This window comes from Natrix helvetica (assembly GCF_964273705.1).
Source record: "Natrix helvetica genome assembly, chromosome: 8".
NCBI classification, from domain to species: Eukaryota; Metazoa; Chordata; class Lepidosauria; order Squamata; family Natricidae; genus Natrix; species Natrix helvetica.
In genome coordinates, this window is record NC_138559.1 from 14216498 (window position 1) to 14236715 (window position 20218).

A 20218-nucleotide genomic window follows, 5' to 3' on the forward strand; every position below is an offset into this window, starting at 1 on the left:
GGAAAAAGGAAGCGGGAGGGCTTAACGAAAATGAGCCACTTCATTAAATTATTCCAAATAAACAGCATCTCTCAAGCATTGGCACACATGAAAAGTCTCGGGAAACATGTTGCATAATTAAATGCACCAGCAGTCTTGACAGCTATTTTAACACATGGGAAAGTCAGAGTCTTCAGCCTTGGTCCACTGAGTACAAAGTCAAGGTTAAGAAAAACTAGAGTGATAAACACACATTTCAAGTGTTCCTCTAGTCTTGTTTTGCTTTCCTACAGCCAAAGTCCACTGAATCACTGTGTGATTCCGCTGAGATTCATGGTCCTCAGACCACTTTCGTATGTATGTATCACTTACGATGAGCATCTGTTTAGAACAAGAAGTACTACTTGTCTGGAAAAATCTGTCTGAAAATCAGATGGTAGCCTCACTAAAAGATGAAGAATAATCTAAACCTAATGAACACAAAGCTCCTTCAGAATTAGAACTGAGAGGGATGCATTTGGCAGTTTGTAAAATTATTATTTGACTCTTGAGATACTGGAATTGCTTTTCTGTAATCATCTTCTAGTGGTGGAGTTCCCTTGGCCATTTCCAAAAGGGCAATTTCCATAACCTTTGTAGCAAAACATCTTGTGGCACATTAAAGAACAAGTCCTCCTTGACCTTTTGTGACATCCTGCTTTATCAGATGTAGGGCGCAAGTCCTTAGAAAAAAGATACACAGACACAACGATGCTCACTGTTAGAAATATAAGCTAACAGTTGGGTCAGCAATATATAAACCATGATGGTAGTATTGTAGCTTTAAGTACTGCTATAATGTGATTGGTTGCTGTTACCTCAAGCAGCCATAAGATGGAGCCAGAAAGACTGTTAGCTCTCTGTTTTGTTAGATGCTGATCGGTGAATACTGCTTGTTAGATGTATCGTAAGTTACTGTGAGTTTTGCTACTGTTATCGACTTTGTGTGCTGAACTGATTATATGATACTGGACTGTGTTCGATGGATAACTGACTGAACCGTGTGTAAATTGAACTCTGAATACCTCTATTTTCCATGAAAGTAAAAACCTATTTAAACTGCAGTGTCTCTGTATGTTGGTTTGTGTGTTCTTCCACACCACTCTCATTACGCTTCTCTGCGCACTCGCTCTCCTAACGGGGAGCTTACCTAACACTCACACTCAGTAATTCTACCTCTCCCCTTCGCTGTTTCCATTCACTCGTCTTTGTTCCCTGCTTTCTTTACAACATCTGCTTGCACATCAGGGCTCTGCTTTAAAGACTTTCAATCCTTTCAAGGAAAGGATTGGTTCCATGCTTCTAAGCATGACTAAGTCCCAATTTAAAGCCATTAGACATGTTCACTTGTAATTCCATGCAACAGTCGGCTCCAATCCATCCGAGTTTATTTACGCTAAATGTGTTTATCTTTCAGCTGCCACAAAGCTAGCTCTTTCCCATCGTTTCATTTACCACAATTTGTGGAGGAAAATCGCCATGGCTAAATAAGCCATGCTCTACAAATCCCAAATGCTTTGTTTCCTTAACCAATGAAAAACAAGCATATTTTGGCTTACTGAACAGTCCAAAATTGTAATCCAATGTTTAACGTTGTGCTGAAAAGTGGATAGGGTGCATTGGAAATCAAAATAGGGTAAACATTAACTGAAAAAATTGATTAATTATCACACTCTTGCAACTGGGCTCTGTTCAGACAATAAGGTAAATGCTAAACCTTGACAGACAAAACACAGCGTGTGAGTATGTGTAACTTTTGCATTCAAGTATATAGTATTATGGCTTAACATGACGGTTAGGTTAATGTGTTATATCTTTAGAGAATAGATGGTTGTCCATAATATGTAGCACCATATACTACATACCTTCTGTATGCATGTATTAAGCCATTCCTTTCAGGGCCAACTCATTAAGCAAGAGTAGAAAAGGATAAGAAATAGGAAGCCTAGAAATTAAAGAACTGAGATAGGAAAAAAAAAATTAAAGTATGGATGAAACAAGTTTACCCCAACACCATTCACTCTCCTTGTTTACCACTTTCTTTCCTTACAAACCATTATTTATTTTGTCATATCCACACACTGCTTTATACATTCACTTTGGTACTTCAAAATGTCTCATCTCTCTTTTCCAGGATCCCATAATCACAATTTCCTTAACCTTGGTGTCAACTCATTTCTTTTTCGTCCTTCAGATATCTGTTTTGTTGTTCACTCCTCATTCTGCCTAGATGGTGAAACCATCTAATTGCATTTCCCTCCAAACCTAAGAGTGATCTCCTAAGATCTCAATTGATCCCCAGATTTAAAATACACCAAGGACACAGCTACAATATTAGGACTGCAGAAATATTACCAACCAATAGATGGCAGCAAAGATTTAACGTTTCCCCTCTGCCTTTCTGGTCCTCTCCTGGTTATCCAGAGTTTGCACCTCAGATATGGTTGTCCTATATAAGAATGGTGACCAAAACCAAGCCAAACGAAAATAGAAAAAAATATTCTTTCATGCACAGACAAAAAATTAATTTATGAATAGGCTGCGGTTGCATGGCCATAACTAATGAGTTATATATGAACCAGGTCTCTGTTATTTTTGTTGCAACAAGTTAACACAATTCTGCTGGAAATAAGTTAAAACAAGAGTAGCCACCAGAGGGTAGTAGCAAGCTGAAAGCTATCGTAGAACTTCAGCTACTAAGCTGAAATGTACATAGTTGGAAAATAGTATCTCAGGATGCAACGTGCACGTTCTCTCTCTCTTCCTGATATGCACATCTTCTGTTACTCCGATCCTTTGCTCGTGACATTATCAGTTTGCTTCCCATCCTGAATGATTATACAGGTCAGTGAACATCTCCTTGATTTATATGTCGATCAGCTTGTTAGCCAAGTACTAAGTAAAAGGCAATCTATTTCAAAGGGTGGTGAAGATTTTGAGTCAGTTTTTGCAGGAGAATATTTCTTCTTTTAGCATTTTGTTTCTGAAACATGATCCAGAAACAGCATTATTTCAAAAAGAGAGAGAGAAGGAAAGAGGGAGAAGGACCATAAGCTAAAAGCAAGATTTTTGCTAGCATGCTGCTTTTAAAGCTATTGGAGCATTTTTAGGAGTTTTGCCTGGGCAGAAAGGGAATCTCAATTAAAACAGTAGGGCTTACTTTTGAGTAAAAGAACTTCAGCCTTTAATGCAAGTATATTTACTTAGAATTTAATTTATTGAGCTCAGGGAGTGTATCTACTATGCATTCTTGGTAAGGGTTAAGCTTCAAAAATGCTAATTCTTAATAGCTGCACCATCCCAGTCACTCTTTTATATTTTATAGGATTTATAGCCAGGAAAGAAATCCATGTCATTTATCAGGGGAAAAAACATATTACCTTTTAGTGATAGCTCACACATGTAATTAACATTTTTGTATGTTCTTTCAATCACCTTCTTCCTGGAATTCTCCACTAAGGTTGAAATCCTATTTTATAAAATAAGCCAAAACTTACATACATTTCATACATTCATATGACCCCAATGTTTTGAACATTGCATGATTAAGTGATATCAGTCCCCCTTGCCTAGGTAAACAAAAGATGACAATACAAACCTAGAAAAGAGATGTTTACATCTACAGTGTATTGTTAGAGAATTTTAGATGGTCAACTTCCGTGGACTTAAAATGGACACTAAGATGACAATGTGTTTTATTTCATTAACAATTGACAAAGGGGATCATTCAGTTCAGCAGCCTTCCCATTCATTCTGTGGTGTAGATCTTGGGCTGCAGATCCTATGGTGACTAACCCACAAATTATTCTGAATCTTAACTTCCAGAATTCCCCAGTTGCCATACTTGGAATTCTGGGAGTTGAAGTCCACACAGCTTAAAGTTGCCAAGATTGAAAAAAATACTACTTTTTTTAAAAATTGGAAAGTCATAAGAACATTTCTGAATGCAGAGGGAATAATAAAACTGTAGCATGTTGATCTATTTTAAATATAATGTTTAATTTAAATATCCTAAATCCTACATTTTGGAAAGAAAACTCCAGCAGATCATTCAAAGGAAAAAAAAAATACAATCTTCAATCTGAAATACTTGGCCAGCCTTAAGCAGCTGCTGTCAGGCAAAATGAGATGTCCATAGGTTTGTCATCATTATCTCTACATTTCCTAGAGTCTGAGCAGATGGAGGAAACACATGAATTTCATAAAGAAAGACATGCAGTATAATTTTACCTTATTGTTCCGTACCCAGCGCTTATGTCTAATTGCATTCCTTTATGTGGATTTCCTATCACTGAAACAAACAAGAGTTGAACAGGAACAAAAAAAACTGATTTTAGAAAAAAGAACTTGATGGCTCTGCCAACGTTCTTCCAACACTTGTGCTTGGATGAAACAAAATTAACAAAAATCAAAAGCAGAGCTGAGAACCAACCATTATAGGAACACTTAGCATCCCCTTTAAACACTTTAATTGGATGTTCATGCGAATAGAAGCTGCATTCATTCATCCCCTTTTCCTTCTTGACCTCCCCAGCCGGTGTCTGTCATGTATGAAGAGCACAATTTAACTCATAGGGATTTTGCAAACAAATTGATCTCATTTGCCCCAAATGCTAAATGAGGTGGACTTGATTGATTTTGACCTAGCTTCCATGTAAAGTTAGCAATTGATTCCACTAGCCAAGATTAAACAAACAACAGCCTGGGATTTGATCACTGTTTGGATTTCTAATGCTCTGAAATGCTCACGAAACTCTAAAGTAGAGATGTCAAACTGGCGGCCCGCGGACCAGATGCGTCATGCACAGGCCACGCCCACCGCAGCTCCATGAATGGGGAAAACATTGTGAAACATCACACATGATGCCGTGAGTTTGACACCCGTCCTCTATGGAGATCCTGGATCAGTAGCTCCGTGAGCTGCAGAATCTCTCTGAATCATCTCCATCTGCTACAGAATTCCAGATGGATTTGTGACCAGGGTTAATAACAGCCCAGGGTGGAGTACATTTTGTACTTCATAACTAAAAATTGGCAACATTCTCTCTTTCCATATGTGCCAGATATTACACAGGCAGGGGGAAAAAGCTCTTAGTTTTATGGTTCATTTGTTAACAACAAATATTGGGAAAGTTGGAGATAGTATCTTAAATTTAAAAAAAAATGTATGTATGTGTGTGTGCATGGAGAGAGAGAGACAGAGAGAGAGAGAGACACACACACATACACACACACACACAGAGAGAGAGAGAGAGAGAGAGAGAGAGACGGAGACAGAGAGAGAGAGACACACATACACACACAGAGAGAGAGAGAGAGAGAGAGACAGAGAGAGACAGAGACAGAGACAGAAGGGGGGGAGAGAATCCCTGCAAATTTGACTCCACTAGTCTTTGCCGACTATAGGAGACAGTGCTCATCTCTGTTTCAGGGCCATTGGGCTGTGCTGTTTGAGATATTTTCATGGCCATGTGTCCACCACTCTTACCTTCCCACCAAACTGGTGCCTATTTATCTACTTGCATTTGCATGCTTTCAAACAGCTAGGTTGGCAGGAGTGTGGCAAGGACTGGAGCTCACCCCATTGTGTGGCACTTGAGTCTTGAACCTGGGCTGCTGGCTTTCCAGCCAACAAACCTAGCATCATAACAAACGAGCCACCATGTCGCCTGCATTTATTTGCATCTTGCCTTCATTGTTTTTTTACAAATGACTCAAGGCTGTGAACATATCCAACACACCTTCCTAACCTATTTTCCTTTCTCCTATTTTTGGAAAAGCGTTTTATTTAGTTATTTATTGCTGAATATTTCACGCCACCATCATTTTGCCACACAGTTATGTAAGCTCCGATCAGCACAGTTTGGGTTCCATCATGTTGCTAACGTATTTTTCAGTTTGTCAGTCTTTAGGGAAAGCTGTTTACCAACTCCCTGTCATTCTATGCCTCTCCCTCCCTTTTTTCTTCTTCTTTTTAAATTGCTGTTTTCAGATACCCTTGCAGCAAACTCCTTCCCTTGAAAAAGTAAACAAGGAGGTTGTGATCTTGAGATGAAAGAGCAAAGTTACGGAGGAGCTACAGAAGCAACTCGGAGGAAAATGTGGAAAGCATCAAAAGGCAGAGAAGCCTAATGAGCTGAAAGGACTCAAACTCATGGCCTTTGAAAACAATTCCCCTCAGTCCTACGGTGGCGGCTTCAAACACAAGTCCTTCAAAAGATGGCCCATGAATATGGAAGTGCATCAGGACAGAAGGAACTTTCTGAAATATAGATAACTGAACCAAGTTAAACCCAGTATTTAATATACTGTATATCTTGTTTATTCTATCTGACTGGTGTAAAACAATGCTAAAGCTACTCCACCATCCACGTTGAGCATGACTTTGGGTGGCTTTTAGGACACACCTATATAATATTCTGGGCAACAGTGGAAAAGTGGACTGCTGTTACCTTCTCCTGGAATATTATTTTCTCAGCATCTTAGTGTGGTCTACAGCCCATTCATATCTGAAGCAGAACCAATCCTGCTTAGCTTTTGATCCCCAAGAAGGTCAACTACTTGCTGAGACAATGTGAGGTGGAGCTCAAAGTAAAAACAAAATTGTCTATTCTACGTATGGTTAAATCCTTGTGTTGTGGTTGACTCATGGAAGCCACCAGCCATTGGAATACTGGCTTCTTTAATGGCAGCACCTCTGGGGTAGCATTAAGGAACAACTCCAATTTCAGCTCCCAGTTTACTAGTGTGCAGCTGATCCAGTCTTTCAAACCTCTGATCATCCCCTGCTACACCTTGGTGGTGCTTGTTGGCATCTTTGGCAACTATCTTCTTCTTTACGTCATCTGCAAGACCAAGAAAATGCACAATGTCACCAACTTCTTCATTGGGAACCTGGCCTTCTCAGATATGTTGATGTGCGCAACCTGCATCCCCTTTACCCTTGCATATGCTTTTAACCCCAAGGGGTGGATCTTTGGGAAGTTCCTGTGTTACTTTGTGTTCCTGATGCAGCCCATGACCGTCTATGTCTCTGTTTTCACACTTACTGCCATTGCTGTGGACAGGTAAACAAATGTTTCCTATTAATTGAGAGTCTAATGCAGTGTTTCTCGGCCTTGTCAAGCTGGAAGACGTGTGGATGTCAACTCCTAAAATTTAGGAAGTTGAAGTTCACACCTCTTCAAATTGGCAAGGTAGAGAAATAGTGGTCTAAAGAAAGATTTGGTTCACACACCTAACCCTAACCCTAAATTGTCATATTTGGCATGTTAATCAGAGAATTAGATTCAGTTGACCTGCTGTGCATTTCCCATATTTGGTTTGGCCGAGTGTGGAAACCATGTTTAGATAAGTTATGCCTTAACACAATGTGCAAATTTAGATTTTGTGTTAAGAGGAAGCTCTGCAGCTCAATGGTGAAACACACAATTGACAGAACAGAAGACTTCTTATTCCATCATTGACCTTCCCTAGTTAACTTGAAATGCAACTCATCTTGAGGGCATGTAGCTGGGATGTTTCCATTACCCTTAAGGATTGAAGCTCTCCAGGAAGTTGATCAAGAGTTCCTCACTCTTCCCAAATCTATTCACCAATTGTGAGGATTGATCCTGGGACTTTCTGCCTGCCAAGCATGTACTTACCATTAGGTTTTAGTTCTTTCCTTAGGACAATATGATAGGTCAATGTTCTTTGTTATGTTCTATAAATGTCCTACTGTTTCCATTTTATTCCTGCTGGGAAGGAACTTATTATAGTTGGAGATTAAACTTGTTCTTCCTTCTTGCATTTCCAGCAGAGATTTTAAAGGAGAACATTTACTGGTTGATCATCATTATCTTGTTGCTTGCTCTTTTCTAACTTGTGGCCAATTGCTTTGGTAAATAAGTTGATTTTTACACCTTTTCTCCTCCATGGGTGGGCTGAGAGAGTGAGACAGCTGGTTTCTCATTGCACCCTGTCCTTCAATTAATATTGTGGTATCTTATTATTTGCCACCCAAAAAAATTTGGTGCCATGGTCACCGAATGCAGCTGTTGCCTTTAGAAAGCCAGACAAATGTAGAAACCGTTTGGAACTGGGAGTGGGTGATAGAACATTTCCATAGCAACGTAGTCCTAGCAAAGGTTGGGGATGCAACTTGTACTCTGTACTTTCTGCCAATACATTGAACAGTATATCCAAGAGGAGATGGACACATTCCAAAAAGTAAGATAAAACCAAGACAAAAAAATGAATGTTGATGGGACTAAATAAATAATTAAAATATAACAATAATTGCATATCTGGAAGCCACAATTCTAGGGCAATCTTTGAAGCCTTCTGGAGAGTCTCTGTTTGGGCTTTTAAAGGGTTTGTGGTACCCTGGGCCAAGTTGCAAACAATATTTATTGAAAACAATGGGCCAGATTGTGTAAGAGATCTAATGATATCCAGAGCCCCTCTAGTGAAAGAAAATAAGGACCAACTCCTCAATCTTTCCAGGCTAATGTGTTTGTAATGTCCATAACAGGACAAAACTAGATTACATCTGATTCTTGTCCATGTATTCCCCTGGATTTAATCCCAGTGCCAATTGTTGTTGTTAGTTGTGAAGTTGTGTCCGACCCTTCGCATTCCCATGGACAATGTTCTTCCAGGCCTTCCTGTCCTCTACCATCTTCTGGAGTCTACTTAAGCTCTGCTTCGGTGACTCCATCCAGCCGCCTCATTCTCAGTTGTCCCATTCTTCTTTTGCCTTTAATCGTTCCCAGCATGAGGCTCTTCTCCAGTGAGTCCTTCCTTCTCATTAGGTGGTCAAAGTATTTGAGTTTCCTCTTCGGGAACTGGCCTTCTAAAGAGCAGTTGATCTCCTTTAGGACTGACTGGTTTGATCATCTTGTAGTCCAAGGGATTTGCCGGAGTCTTCTCCAGCACCATAGTTCAAAGGCCTCCATTCTTTGGTGCTCAGCCTTTCTTATGGTCCAGCCTTCACAGCCAATATGTGAAGCATATTCCACTCGTGTTGGCCTTTGTAAATGGTAGATGGGATGGCTCAGTGAAACAGTAGATAAGAGAGAAAAGAAAAGGAACATCTTTCACATGAACCAAACAGCAAAGCTGGGTGGATGCATTTGGGTAATCTCAGGCCAGGGGTAATGAATGCCTCTCTACCATACAAGAGCAGAGTTGACTCAAAACAAAGCAATGCTAATTACAGGTGTGATGCTGCTGGCATGTGGAAGCAATATCAAGTTTCTGTTCTTTGGGGCCATACTTAATTTAATATAGTATATTAGGACTGTCACAAACTGCAAGGGCTTAGATCAGGGGTGTCCAAACTTGGGAACTTTAAGACTTGTGGACTTCAACTCCCAGAATTCCCCAGCCAGCTGGCTGGGGAATTCTGGGAGTTCAAGTCCACAAGTCTTAAAGTTCCCAAGTTTGGACACCCCTGCTGTAGAAGAACTGCCAGCATGCTCCATTTCGTGTTCATCAAAAGAACGAATCCCATAAAGAGCTGTGGTTTGACAGCTCTTCATATGGAGAAGCTTCTTCAGTAGAGGCCCTACAGGGAATAGAAAATAGAAAATGTTGCCATATTGGTCACTGCCCAGAAAAAAAAATCTCCATAACCAAATGAATGTTCTCCCAGTAGTTACAGAGGATTATCTTTTCCAGTGTCCCCCTCCAATCTCAAGGAGAGTTTTTTCCATGGAGAATAGGCTCATAATTCAATATCAGAATGCAGACAGTTCCCATTCTCAAATTAGCTGTGAGTGCAGCACAGCTTTGCAGGGAAGAGAGGAACCGAACACAATTTATGAAAGTAATTCTTTGTTGCTTTTGAAATGGTAGAGTACTTCAGTGAATTGGTCATTTTTCAAAGTGGCAACCGATGACATTGGTTAGTAGGATGTACATAAATTTGGGCAAACCTGTATTTTTGTTGATGTGTTTCCTCTGATCAGCAACTACCTTGTAGAAGAGGAAGCAAATCTTCATTTAGCAAAGTCTCCTATGACGGAAACAGGCTTACATTACTCTGGCATGTACAGATATGACTCTTTCCCCCTTTTATTTGGTATTGTCCAAAGACAACCTCAAAGTATACAATATCTGTTAAACTTTGCAAAGGCCATTAAGCAGGTTACAGGTAAAGATTCCCCTTGCACATATGTGCTAGTCATTCCCAACTCTAAGGGGCTGGTGCTCATCCCTGTTTCAAAGCCAAAGAGCCAGTACTGTCCGAAGATGTCTCCATGGTCATGTGGCTGGCATGACTAAATGCCGAAGGCGCACGGAACGCTGTTACCTTCCCACCAAAGGTGGTTCCTATTTTTCTACTTGCCTTTTTACATGCTTTCGAACTGCTAGGTTGGCAGAAGCTGGGACAAGTAATGGGAGCTCACTCTGTTATGACGCACTAGGGATTCGAACCGCTGAACTGCTGACCTTCCTGATCAACAAGCTCAGCATCTTAGCCACTGAGCCCCTACTAAGCAGATTAGAAACTGGCAATTGGCAGCAACTCTCATGCCAATATCAGCTTCTACCAACAGCTCAGCAGTGGGAAATAGCCTTTGTCTCAGAAAAACCAAACTTTAGAAAGATTTGGCATATATATTTTAAAGTCAGTGTTAGAGAAGAGCTTTGGTTTATTGGCAGGCTTTGAAAGAAGCCAGGAAAAACCTGCTGTGTGTGATATTAATTGACCACCTGAAAAGAAAGAAAAAAGCCTCTCTGGTTCATTCTTCCCCAATATAGATTGTCTCCATTATTTTATTCTGTGATGAGGTTGCTGATGGGATAATTGCAATGGCGAAGGATCATTCAGGGATGTGTTTTACCTTAGGTCATTCTTCTCTTATTTAATCAAACCCAACAGCAATAGAAGGTAAATTAAATCAAAGCAGGGAGTGGGGAAGAAAAGAATGCTGGACTAAATCCACATCAGCACCCTGAAGGTTTTGCCAGATTCTGTGCTCCAGTCTGAAATTTCAATCTACCGTATTTATTCGAGTATAACGCGCAAAATTTTGTACCAAAAAAAGGAATCAAAGTGTGGGTGCACATTATAAACGAGGGCTGGGGTTTTGAGGGCACAGGCGAATTGTAAATTGTAAATTTCCGGACTGCAGCCTCGATCCCGGCCTCAGGCGGCGCCGCGCCGTGCTCAATAGTCGCAACTCAGCTGCCTGCCGCCTTTCCCCTCCTTTGTCTCCCAGCCGGGGCGGCCCACCGCCGAGTTGCGACTATTGCCGCCGCTGCTGCCGTTCACAGGACCCGCCTCTCACCCTCTTCGCGGGTCCTGTGAACGGCGGCAGCAGCGGCGGCAATAGCTGGGAGACAAAGGAGGGGAAACGCGGCAGGCAGCTGAGTTGTGACTATTGAGCACGGCGCGGCGGCGCCTGAGGGTGAGAGGCGGGTCCTGTGAACGGCAGCAGCAGCGGCGGCAATAGTCGCAACTCGGTGGCGGGCCGCCCCGGCTGGGAGACAAAGGAGGGGAAAGGCGGCAGGCAGCTGAGTTGTGACTATTGCCGCCGCTGCTGCCGCCGTTCACAGGACCCGCCTCTCACCCTCTTCCTCCAGTCGGCAGGAGGAAGAGGGTGAGAGGCGGGTCCTGTGAACGGGTCCTATTTCCCTTAAATGTGAACCAATTGGGGCAATTGCAACAGAATTTCTACTTATAGCATAAATGCACGCAGATATTTTACTGGGAGTAGCAGGTACAGTGATTCTTAGAACTTATGGTAAAAGATAATTTCCCCCCATTATACTGATGTCATATTTTCTCTTCTCCATGTGCCTCTGCTTCACTACATTGTCAGTGGGATTTCTGATGGTAAGCTATTCCACTGGTTAATTATTCTCACTGTCAAGAAATTCCTCCTTAGTTCTAGGTTGGATCTCTCCTTGATTAGTTTCCACCCATTGCTTCTTTTCCTGCCTTCAGGTGCCTTGGAGAATAGCTTGACTCCCTCTTCTTTGTGGCAGCCCCTCAAATATTGGAAGACTGCTATCATGTCATCCCTAGTCCTTCTTTTCTCTAGACTAACTAAACCCAAACCCATATTTCATATGTTTTAGTCTCCAGGCCTTTAATAACCTTAATTGCTCTTTACGCTTTTTCCAAAATCTCAACATCTTTTTTGTAACGAGGTGAACCAAAACTGGATGCAATATTCCAGGTGTGTCTTTACTTAAAGCTTCATAAAGCGGTACTTTCTGCAACGGATCATTCTAGGTGGTCCTCGGTTTAACAACCATTCACTTAGCAAACACTTGAAGTTACAACAGCACTGAATAAATAACATTAGGCCTGTCCTCGCACTTATGACTATTACAACATCGCCACAGTTGTTATGTGAACAAAATTTGGTCACTTAGCAACTGACATGTATTTAGGATGGTCCTGTGGTCACATGAGTATTTATGATTATGATCTTCCCACCTAGCTTCTGAAATCAAAATCAGTCAGGAAAGATGGATTTGCTCAATGACCGTATGAGTCACTTAACAACCACGGCAAAAAAAATATCATAAAATGGAGCATGACTCACTTAACAACCTTGCTTAGCAATGGAAATTCTTGCCCCAATACTTGTGTCTGGCTCCTTATTGTTTCATGCAGATCTTTATTAACTGACAGCACTACCAAAGCTAAGCCAGAAAATGTCTTTGGTCTGGGCCAAGCAGTGAAGCAAATATCAGAAGAAGAATTCAACTCCCCAAGAGAAAATGGTGCAGGTGACACTCTGGGTCAGCTAAATGTTACAATTTTATGCACCCTTGCACAGGAGTAAACGCCCAGGATACTTTTTATGTAGTGTGTGTTAGATCGGGCAATGAGAGGGCAGACACTGGCTTAACGCAACAACAGCTCTTTGTTTCAACAGACAAGTATGTACAATCCAGCAACTGTTCGGTCTGACAGCTCTTCTTTTATAGGGAGCTGTCAGACCTCTTAACCAATCAGATTAAACCTCTGTTCCCACCGGAACAGAGGACCAGAGTGGAAACCATGGTAGCTAGTGTTAATATCTAACAGTGTGCAATCTTACTCGTCCTTTGAAGAGCACGCCTTAAATCAATAAATCATAACAATGGAAGGGAGTTGGAAATCATGTAGTCCACTTCTTCACAATGGAGAGTATGCAAGGCCAGACATAGCTAGTCACCGGTAAGGTTGCGCCTCTGAATAACATCAATGATACTTGAATAACCATGGCTAAAATCCTGGGCTTTGATGGCTTTCCCAGATAGAGTTGTAGGTCTGAGAGGCATTATCAAGATGAGCATCTGTTAGTCCCATATTATAACCAAGGATTTGCCAATGGAAGCTATTTTGATATATTCCTGATCCTGGTGGTATTATTGAGATAGGTAAATATCATTTCCAAGCAGCAAATGCTACTTTAGAAATTAAGCCCACATATCGAACGGCCAGAGCAGCAGCGGTAAAGCTTTGAATAATAACAAAGGTTTGCATTGTGCTGAGCATAGAAACAGGAAACATTAGCAATTTATTTTTGTGACGTGAGAAGACATTTGTGTTTAGACATGAACCTGAGATGGGGGTGAGTATGCAGTTGTTAGCCACTATTTGTATTCACCAAAGCTCTTAAGGGTTACGCTAGGAGTAACAATGCGTGCTGATTGGAAAGACAACCATTTATTACAGGGATAGTACACAGAGGTGAGTCGTTGCCGGTTTTACTACCGCTTCGCACACGCTTCGCACATGCACAGAACAATTTACAGTGAACTATGCAAGCGCACGCCTTCTAAACAACATGCTGGTAACGGCAGCAGAGACCGGGGAACTGGTTTGGGGGTCAGCCTGGGTCGCGGCCAGTTCTGTGACCCAGGCCAAAATACCTCTACCGGTTTGACCAAACCAGCTACATCTAGATGCACGCTCAGTTAAAAGTAAAAAGGTTCTGGGAAAGAACAATTGTTGTTCTCCTGGGTCTACCTGCTCCGTGGATTGAGTTTGCTGTTTAATGATTACTGCATATATTAAGATTATTGTTTCTTGAATATGCACTGGGCATCTAGGAAAAGTTCCTATTCTTATGTCCATAATATCAGTATTAATCCTCAGGCTCATAATGGTGGCAACAGTGATAATGATGATGTCCAGAAGAAACATGATTGCTTTTTATGCTGCGTTTTCTTGCTTTAATTATTACTGGCCTTGAGTGTTGTCCTCTTTGTTTTAATTTTTCTATTGTTTTAATACTTTTACACAATATGTATTTTTTTTTCTAAAAGATTTGACGGCACCCTATAAAGCTGTGGTTAGGGTATGATTGAGAGGCAGAAAGAATTCCATCAAAGAGCAGAGAAAGAAGCAAGAGGAGAGGTCATGCTCGTTTCTCTTGCTCCCTGCTGGATGGATGAAAACTAATCAAGGAAGGAACCTTCAACAGGGGGGGGGAGGGAAAGTACCAATTTAGGACAAAGGAGAATTTTCCTGACAGTCAGAACAATTAATCAGTGGAACACCTTGTCTCCAGAAGTTGTGGGTGATCCAACATAGGAGGTTGGAAAACCATTTGTCTGAAATGGCATAGGGTTTCCTGCTTCAGAAAAGGGTTGGAGTAGAAGACTTACAAGGTCCCTTCCAACTCTGTTATTCTGTAATTCTGTTATTCTGTTCTCCCAGATATTACACCACTCTGCACCTCCTGAAGAAACGTATCTCATTTACAACATGTGTGTACATTGTTGGTGGGATTTGGCTGCTCTCGTGTTCCCTGGTAGCTCCAGCTGTTGCCCACACCTACTATGTGGATTTCCAGAAGGAAGGTTTTGCCATTTGCGAGGAGTTCTGGATAGGGGAAAAGAGGGAGCACCTGGCCTATGCTTACAGCACCTTGATCATCACCTACATCCTGCCTCTTTCAGCTGTCTCTCTCTCCTACATCTGCATCACCATCAAGCTGAAGAACCGTGTCGTTCCGGGCCATCCCACACAAAGCCAGGCAGAGTTTGACCGCCTGAGAAGAAGGAAGATCTTTCGCCTCCTGGTGCTGGTGGTGGCTGCTTTCGCTGTCTGCTGGCTCCCCATTCATCTCTTCAACATCATCCGCGACATCAACATCGACCTCATTAACAAAGAATACTTCCTTCTGCTGCAGTTGCTCTGCCACTGGTTTGCCATGAGCTCCTCCTGCTATAATCCTTTCCTTTATGCCTGGCTGCACGATCGCTTCCGAAGTGAGTTGAAAGAAATGTTCACCTTCAAGAAGAAGATAACCCCTGCCAATAATTGTGTTGCAGTCAGTGTTATGCTTTAGATGTATGGTAGATTTGATTCCCGCACCAAGTAAGCAAGGCAAAGTCTGCTTTGAGTTAGTTCTCAACTGCTTATGACTTCACAAAGATGTTCATATAGTTTTCATATAGTAAAGGGCACCTATGTGCACGTAGGAATAGATTATTGTTCTGTGCTTCAGGTATTTTGAATTACAAATCCGATTCCTCCAAACCAGGAGTGGCTAATGGTCAGGTGTCAGGCTAAGCCCAAGGATAATGAGGAGCATTTCAGGCAGATTTCAGTTCTTTATTTGCTTAGAGTCAAGAGACAGAATCTTGCCAGACTAAGCCCTTACTATTCCCATCCTAAAGGATACACCCTGAGAGATTCTAGGGCAGTGGTCCCCAACCTTTGTGGCTTGATGTCCTGGCCTGGGGGGGGGGATTCCAGGGCCAAGTGAGTGGCGGGCCGATGCATACACATACACATGCATGCAGCCCTTGCACAAACGGTGTGCAAGTGCGCAGCTTGACTTCTGTGAGTGGTGACCTGGCGTGCATGTGCACAAGTGCTCACAGCCCACCACTCATTGAGGTTGAGTTGCACATGTTCCAGCCAGTCACTTGCATGGCTCAATTCTGAATAGGTCACAACCTAGTAGAGGGCCGTGGCCTGGGGTTTAGGAACCCCTGTTCTAGGGAGTCCAACTCTTTCCTTCTGTCTCCTAACCAGCTTCAGGTTATGTTGCCCCTTGTTTGGTCCCCCTTTCCCCTTTCATTGTTAAAAACATTTCAATAAAAACTAGATTTAAAAGAATGAAGAAAGCCAGATCAACTGATTTCAAAATACCTTCTGAATTGACAAAAAGCAAAACGCCAAATTTAAATACTAGAAAATAGGTCACAATGAAACTATTTTTCTTTTTTTAAAAAAACACACAAATCTTTATACCAAAAATTACATATAGCAAACTGAGCTCATAGGGGAGGGAAAACTTTTTTTCTGTCATGCACATTGTATCACCTAAAATGAATGAAAAAGAATGACTTTTCAAAAGCATCCTTTCCTCATGGACACACCGGCCCATTTTAATAAGCAGATTCATTAATCGACCCAACCATCAATGAATATCTACTTGGAAGTCCTGTTTTCAGTGGAATTTATCCACAGATAAATTTGTCTAGAACCGTGATGGCGAACCTATGACATACATGCCACAGGTGGCACACGGAGCCATATCAGCGGGCACGCAAGCTCAGCTCCAGCGTGTATGCACATGTTCAGTCAGCTGATTTTCAGGCCTTTTGAGCCCACCCGAAGTCAGGAAACAGGCTGTTTTCGCCCTCCCCAGGCTCCTAGAAAGGCTCTGGAGCCTGGGGAGAGTGAAAAATAGACCTTCCGGTCTGACCAGAAGTCGGCAAATGGGCCGTTTTTGGCCTCTGGAAGGCCTCTAGGGTGGGAGGCCTTTTTCGCCCTCCCTAGGCTCCTAGAAAGGGTCTGGAGCCTGGGGAGGGCGAAAAATGGATCCACCGTGCCATCGCGTTCCAAAAGCAGGGGGAGCAGGCGGGGATCGCACGCGCATGTGTGGGGGAGGGCGCATAGAATTATGGGTGTGGGCACGTGCGCCTATGACCTCTCTCTGCTTTTGGCACACAGTGGCAAAAAGGTTAGCCATCGCTGGTCGAGAACATTTATAAAACTGTAACTTTTCCGATTTTGCTGAATCGTAGCTTGTGGCACCCTTCTCTTTTGCCCCATGCAGTGAGGGTGTTGTGTTCAGCCACACTTGGCATGTTGGCACAAATCCTCTCACCTATTGCATGGCTATAGTGCAAACAATGACACATAGTTTCTAGTGCACAAACTAATACGTCCTGAAACATTTATTTGTTTCATGATTGATTGCCCATAGGAAGCACCTTTCTGGGAATCAACCACTCATCCTAGTTTAGTATCCCTCAATAAACCCTGCACTTACTTTCCATCAATACACAAACAGGAAGTCATTTATTAAAGCAACTCTTATCTTTATAGCCAGATAAAAACTCTTTTCCCTCTTGTGCATTGATTAGCTGTTAAAAACAAAGGAAAAAAAATTACAGTTTGAAACTGCTTTATTCCATCAATGGTTTTCAATGCTAAGCTGATTTTAGCTGCTGGATTGTGGATTTTTTTTTAATTATTATTAAATACTGCCTCTGAGGTCTAATGTGGAAAACACCTATAAATGTTCCCAATCAGCTCGCACAATAAGAGCTAACATGATCCTGTCCTAGAAAGCACTTTTTGCCCATCATGTTCCTTCCTAGTAACATGGCAACTACTGGTTTCATTATGTCATAATATTACTCACAAAACATCCTTTTTTTGAGGACAGAAGAATCTCCCAGACAGTACAATTCTTTCCTTCTGGAAACCAAGGTGACTATTTTAAGCAGTGAATTTAAAGTAAAATGAAAGAGCAACACAGAATTACTGATTTTATTTCTGTTTCTTGTTCCTTTATTTCCAGAGTCAGGCATCTTCCTTCACTGGTCCCCTCTTATTATAGATAGCCGTAATGTAGAAGAAGATGCTATCTTAGTCTATCTGCTATCAGCTTTTTTATATTCTCCATTAATTCTCCAGGCACTAGCAGAACCATAAAATAACAAATTTCCAGAGGAAAACATTGTAAGACTAATAAACCAGCATCAAGTATTTCCAATTGTCTAACACGCTAATTTGCCGTACTTCAAAAAATCTTTGAAAAGACTCTTCACTCCTACCCCACTTCAACAGCTTCTAATATAATCTTGGTAGAGAGCCATTTTTGCTTATTAAAGCCTTGTCACTCACCTTGGCTTTTGTAGATGTTCTTCCCACCTTCTGCAAAGGAAGAATAATTTGATTTTCTCTCTGCTTTAGAACATCAGGACTATTCTTCTGAGGATCTAATTAGATTGCACCCTGTCTAAGCCTCTCACTCTAGAAGCGATTGCAACATAATGGGCTCCAGGCTTTTGTTCATTTGTGTTTGTGTATACTTCCATTTCCATACAACACAAGTCAGGGGGCATTAAACTATAGTAGGTGCAAACATACTATGATACAGGGAACTAAGGTTAGGAATATAAAGAGAAGGTTACAACAAATCAGATGATCAGATATCTATTATTTATCTATCTAGAATTGTGAGAGTTGACTGGCTGCATCTCATCCTTGGAGGCAGATTAGAAAAAAAAACATAGTCTGATTTTAGCCCTTGACCTGCAAATGAATCACAAAAAGGCAGCCCTTTGCTCGACTGGGCCTAGCCCTAGCAAAAAAGAAAGGGGGCAAGAGGTACTTTATATATCTTTTGCTATTAACTCAAAGTATTGTGTTAGGCAGATTGGGTTGGGAGAAAAAGAGGGAGGCCAATCTAAAATCATCCCAGAAACTTGAACTGAATGAGAACTTTGATCTGGAGCTCCAAGATACGGAGACCTAGAATGAATGCAGAGAAGGAAAAATACCCTCACGAGGCCTTTTCTGAGAAACTCTTTGACCTTTTTCAAGCATTCTCCTTTAATGAAAGTTAAATAACTTTCCCTTTTTAAGGAAAACAGAAACAACATTAAGAAAAATTAAAATATATTCTTAATGGAAACATAGAAAACTGATGACAGAAAAAGACCTAGTAGTGGTTCATTGACTCTGCCCTTTGAAGAGATCTTTCTTGCTGTGTTGTCTTTTTAATTAATTAATTATTTTAATTAATATTTCTGTTTTAATAAAATTAATTAAAATGTAATTGTTAAATAAATGTAATTTGTAGGAAAATGCAGTAGGAAACCAAATTTGGAAGAATTGGAATATAAATTTCAGCCTAATTAGATTATACTTTGCATTGTGCCATAATAATATAGTTTTTGATATTGACTTAGCAAGTTATAGGCATTCAGACATTCATTATTTGTACTGTACATCTGGCTTAGCCTAGAACATGATCCTGCCAACTGTGGCTTGGTCAACCCTGCATAGTGTAACAAACCATGACTTACCATGAAGCATGAACTCAATTTGGATTAGATAGCAATGGAGCCAATCCAAACTCTATCATTTCCTCCTGTCAGTACTATATCTATTGTGATATTGAATTATCACATGCTTTGTCCTATGTGACCAAAGCACCTCATGCCAAGAAGTATGATCAATGAGTTATAAATGAGCCAGGTGAAAACTAATTACTTTGTGGTCTCTGATGATACCGGATGGATGAGCTTTAAAAAGGACATGGCGTAAACAGCATAACCATAAAAGCATGGCTAATTGCTTGCTTTGCAATGTGGCAATCTTCTCCTATAATCTACCTGTCCTGGGTTAAGTGATTATTTCACAGGTGATGCATATCCATGGAATTGCTCAGGGATGCTTAGACTTAAAAATATAAGCTTCCATTTGAATTCCTGAAATATGAATTTACCTTTCAAAAGCCCTTTGCATTAGAATATTTAATGTTTAAATGTGAATTTGGATAAATCAGGCACCCAACAAAATTCCTATTAGGAAACACAGTTTTATTTTTAATTTTCCAGCTACTGGCATTATAATTGTAATTTACTACATTGGTCTCTAGAGCACAGGTTGTAACTGGTTCACACATCATACTAAGTTTTGCTTAATCATGGCTCATGAAATAATCCAAGGTCACCTAGGTTAACACAAAATGCTAAGCCAAAACTCAAATTATGGATTGGTACAATGACAAACATAATACACGGGAAGTTGCATGGCTAATAGTTCTCAACTAAATCATTCTTCATCTCAGAGGTCCATTAGCTCTTTCACAGAACATTCAAGAGCCATACCACATCAGAGAAACCACATCAAAACAAGGAGAAAAACAACCTAACTCAGAAATAGATAATATTGTAAAGTGGCACAGTCTGGAGTTGGTTCCAAAATAGAGCAAAGCATTCATGAGGACAT

At 41.1% G+C, this 20218-nt stretch overlaps 1 protein-coding gene and 1 long non-coding RNA gene across 2 annotated transcripts; one reads left to right on the forward strand and one right to left on the reverse strand.

The window, feature by feature from the left end:
- Positions 1 to 2744: 2744 nt before the first annotated feature.
- LOC309396294 (prolactin-releasing peptide receptor-like) lies at positions 2745 to 16516 on the forward strand. The gene is made up of 3 exons (XM_081961327.1): positions 2745 to 2862; positions 6011 to 7085; positions 14672 to 16516. The coding sequence occupies exons 2-3, from the start codon at positions 6667 to 6669 to the stop codon at positions 15303 to 15305; spliced, it is 1053 nt and encodes a 350-aa protein (XP_081817453.1). The 5' UTR covers positions 2745 to 2862; positions 6011 to 6666; the 3' UTR covers positions 15306 to 16516.
- Positions 6734 to 19522, reverse strand: LOC309396295. The gene is made up of 3 exons (XR_014176084.1): positions 19291 to 19522; positions 18104 to 18133; positions 6734 to 6863 (listed from the first exon to the last, which is right to left on the reverse strand). It is a non-coding gene; the product is annotated as an uncharacterized lncRNA (long non-coding RNA).
- Positions 19523 to 20218: the final 696 nt, after the last annotated feature.